We start from the raw sequence: 1,481 nt of genomic DNA, 5'->3' as shown, positions 1-1,481 counted from the left end.
GAGGGGTGTACGTACTCGGGTGTCTTCTGTGCAGGCTCCCCCGAAAAGCTGGCACAGGCACATACCTGAAGGTGCCAAGGAGTGAGCCATGTAGGTGTTTACAGGAAGAGTTTTCTGGACGAGGAGGGCAGCAGGTGCAAAGTCTGTAGGGTGCACGTGTAGGGAGGGGGCTGGAGAGGTGCCGGCCAGCCCTGGGCAGGACTGGAGCTGGGACCTAGGTTTTAACAGGCCCCTTTGCTGCGTTGACAGCAGCCTGGGGGAGGGCAGCGTATGGGGCTGCTGCCCTAAGTGATCTCGGCAGGAAGGAAAGGGGGGCAGAGCTGGTGAGCCCCAGGGAGATTCGGCGAGCGGTGGGGGAAAAGGAGGTCCTCTCCGAGGAGAAGAGTGACCAGGACGCTTGTGGCACATGCAGAAGGCAGTCACGTTGTGGCTGAGCCCCTGGCACCGGGTGGTGGGCAGAGTGAAGTGGACGCTGGGGATGGGGCAGCCTTCCCTGAGGTGGGGACTGGAGCTGGGCCAGGAAGGATGTTCACCCGCGGAAAGTCACTTCCAGCCCGCAGAAAGCAAGTGCAGGAGCCCAGTGTTTGAGGGAGGTTGGGGGCATTTGGGGGAGGGCAGGACCAGACCTCAGATGCTGGGCTCTGGGGCTGAGAGGGCCGTGAAGTCAGGAAGGGAGTTTGTGCAAGGGACGTCAGAGCTGGGGGGGGACTAGTGGACAGACTGGTGGCTGAGAGGTGAGGAGGAAGCCTGTCTGGGTGCAGACGCGGGGTGGGTGGGGAAGGGGAGGAAGATTCAGTGAAAGAAGCCAAAAAAGGTGGGGACATGCGGATTACTTTTCCTCGGGCGCTGTAGCTGGGGCGAGGCGAGTTCCTGGGCCCCCTGGTGGCGCGGTAGAGAAGGGACAGCAGCTCGACAAGACGTGCTAAAAGGAGGCTGTTTATATAGACTGGGCGGCGGATCACAGTGTGCGGGGCCCAAGTGTGGCCCTTCCCTCCCACTCACGGCCAGTCCGCTCACTCAGGAGACTCCAGCGTACAGGTGTGGAGCCTTCGGGAGGGCTCTGCTTGCACCGGTGGGCGCAGTCCGCAGAGCCCCTTCTCCCACGGGGCTTCTCGCAACACGGGGCAGAGGAGCCGGGACGCGTCAGATAACCTCCGTTTGCACGTCGCCTTCCACCTTCTTCTTTTGCTTCTCCATCACCGCCTCCAACTCTGACACTTTCTCTGTGTCCTGGAGAGCGGGGTGGAAGTCAGACCGCTGGCCTGGGAGCCCGGGTGCCCTCCGGCCGCGCCCGGCTCACCTCCAGCAGCGCCCGCTGCACGGTGACCTGGCTGTACACGCGGGCCCCCTCCTCGGGGCTCACGGCCCGCAGCTCCTCCTTCTGCAGGGAGAAGAGCTGCGCCCCGGTCAGCACGCCCAGCGCGGCCACGGTCCTGGGCGGCAGAGGGGGCGCGGTCAGGCCCACCAACCCCCCCCCTGCC

The 1,481-nt window shown here is 64.4% G+C and overlaps 1 protein-coding gene across 1 annotated transcript in view; it reads right to left on the bottom strand.

Annotated features, from left to right (window-relative positions):
• Positions 1 to 926: 926 nt before the first annotated feature.
• EPS8L1 (EPS8 signaling adaptor L1) overlaps positions 927 to 1,481 on the bottom strand; it is a 9,802-nt gene continuing 9,247 nt past the window's right edge. Inside the window, exons 17-18 of the mRNA XM_077756927.1 lie at positions 1,301 to 1,433; positions 927 to 1,230 (exon numbers count right to left, since the gene is read on the bottom strand). Coding sequence (XP_077613053.1) covers positions 1,144 to 1,230; positions 1,301 to 1,433 — 220 coding nt within the window. The 3' untranslated portion in view covers positions 927 to 1,143. The remainder of the gene's footprint in view (positions 1,231 to 1,300; positions 1,434 to 1,481) is intronic.

Source organism: Crocuta crocuta, unplaced genomic scaffold (assembly GCF_008692635.1).
Source record: "Crocuta crocuta isolate KB4526 unplaced genomic scaffold, BGI_CrCroc_1.0 scaffold142, whole genome shotgun sequence".
Taxonomy (NCBI): domain Eukaryota; kingdom Metazoa; phylum Chordata; class Mammalia; order Carnivora; family Hyaenidae; genus Crocuta; species Crocuta crocuta.
Note: the sequence above shows the minus strand (reverse complement) of the source record. Positions and strands in the feature narration are given on the sequence as shown.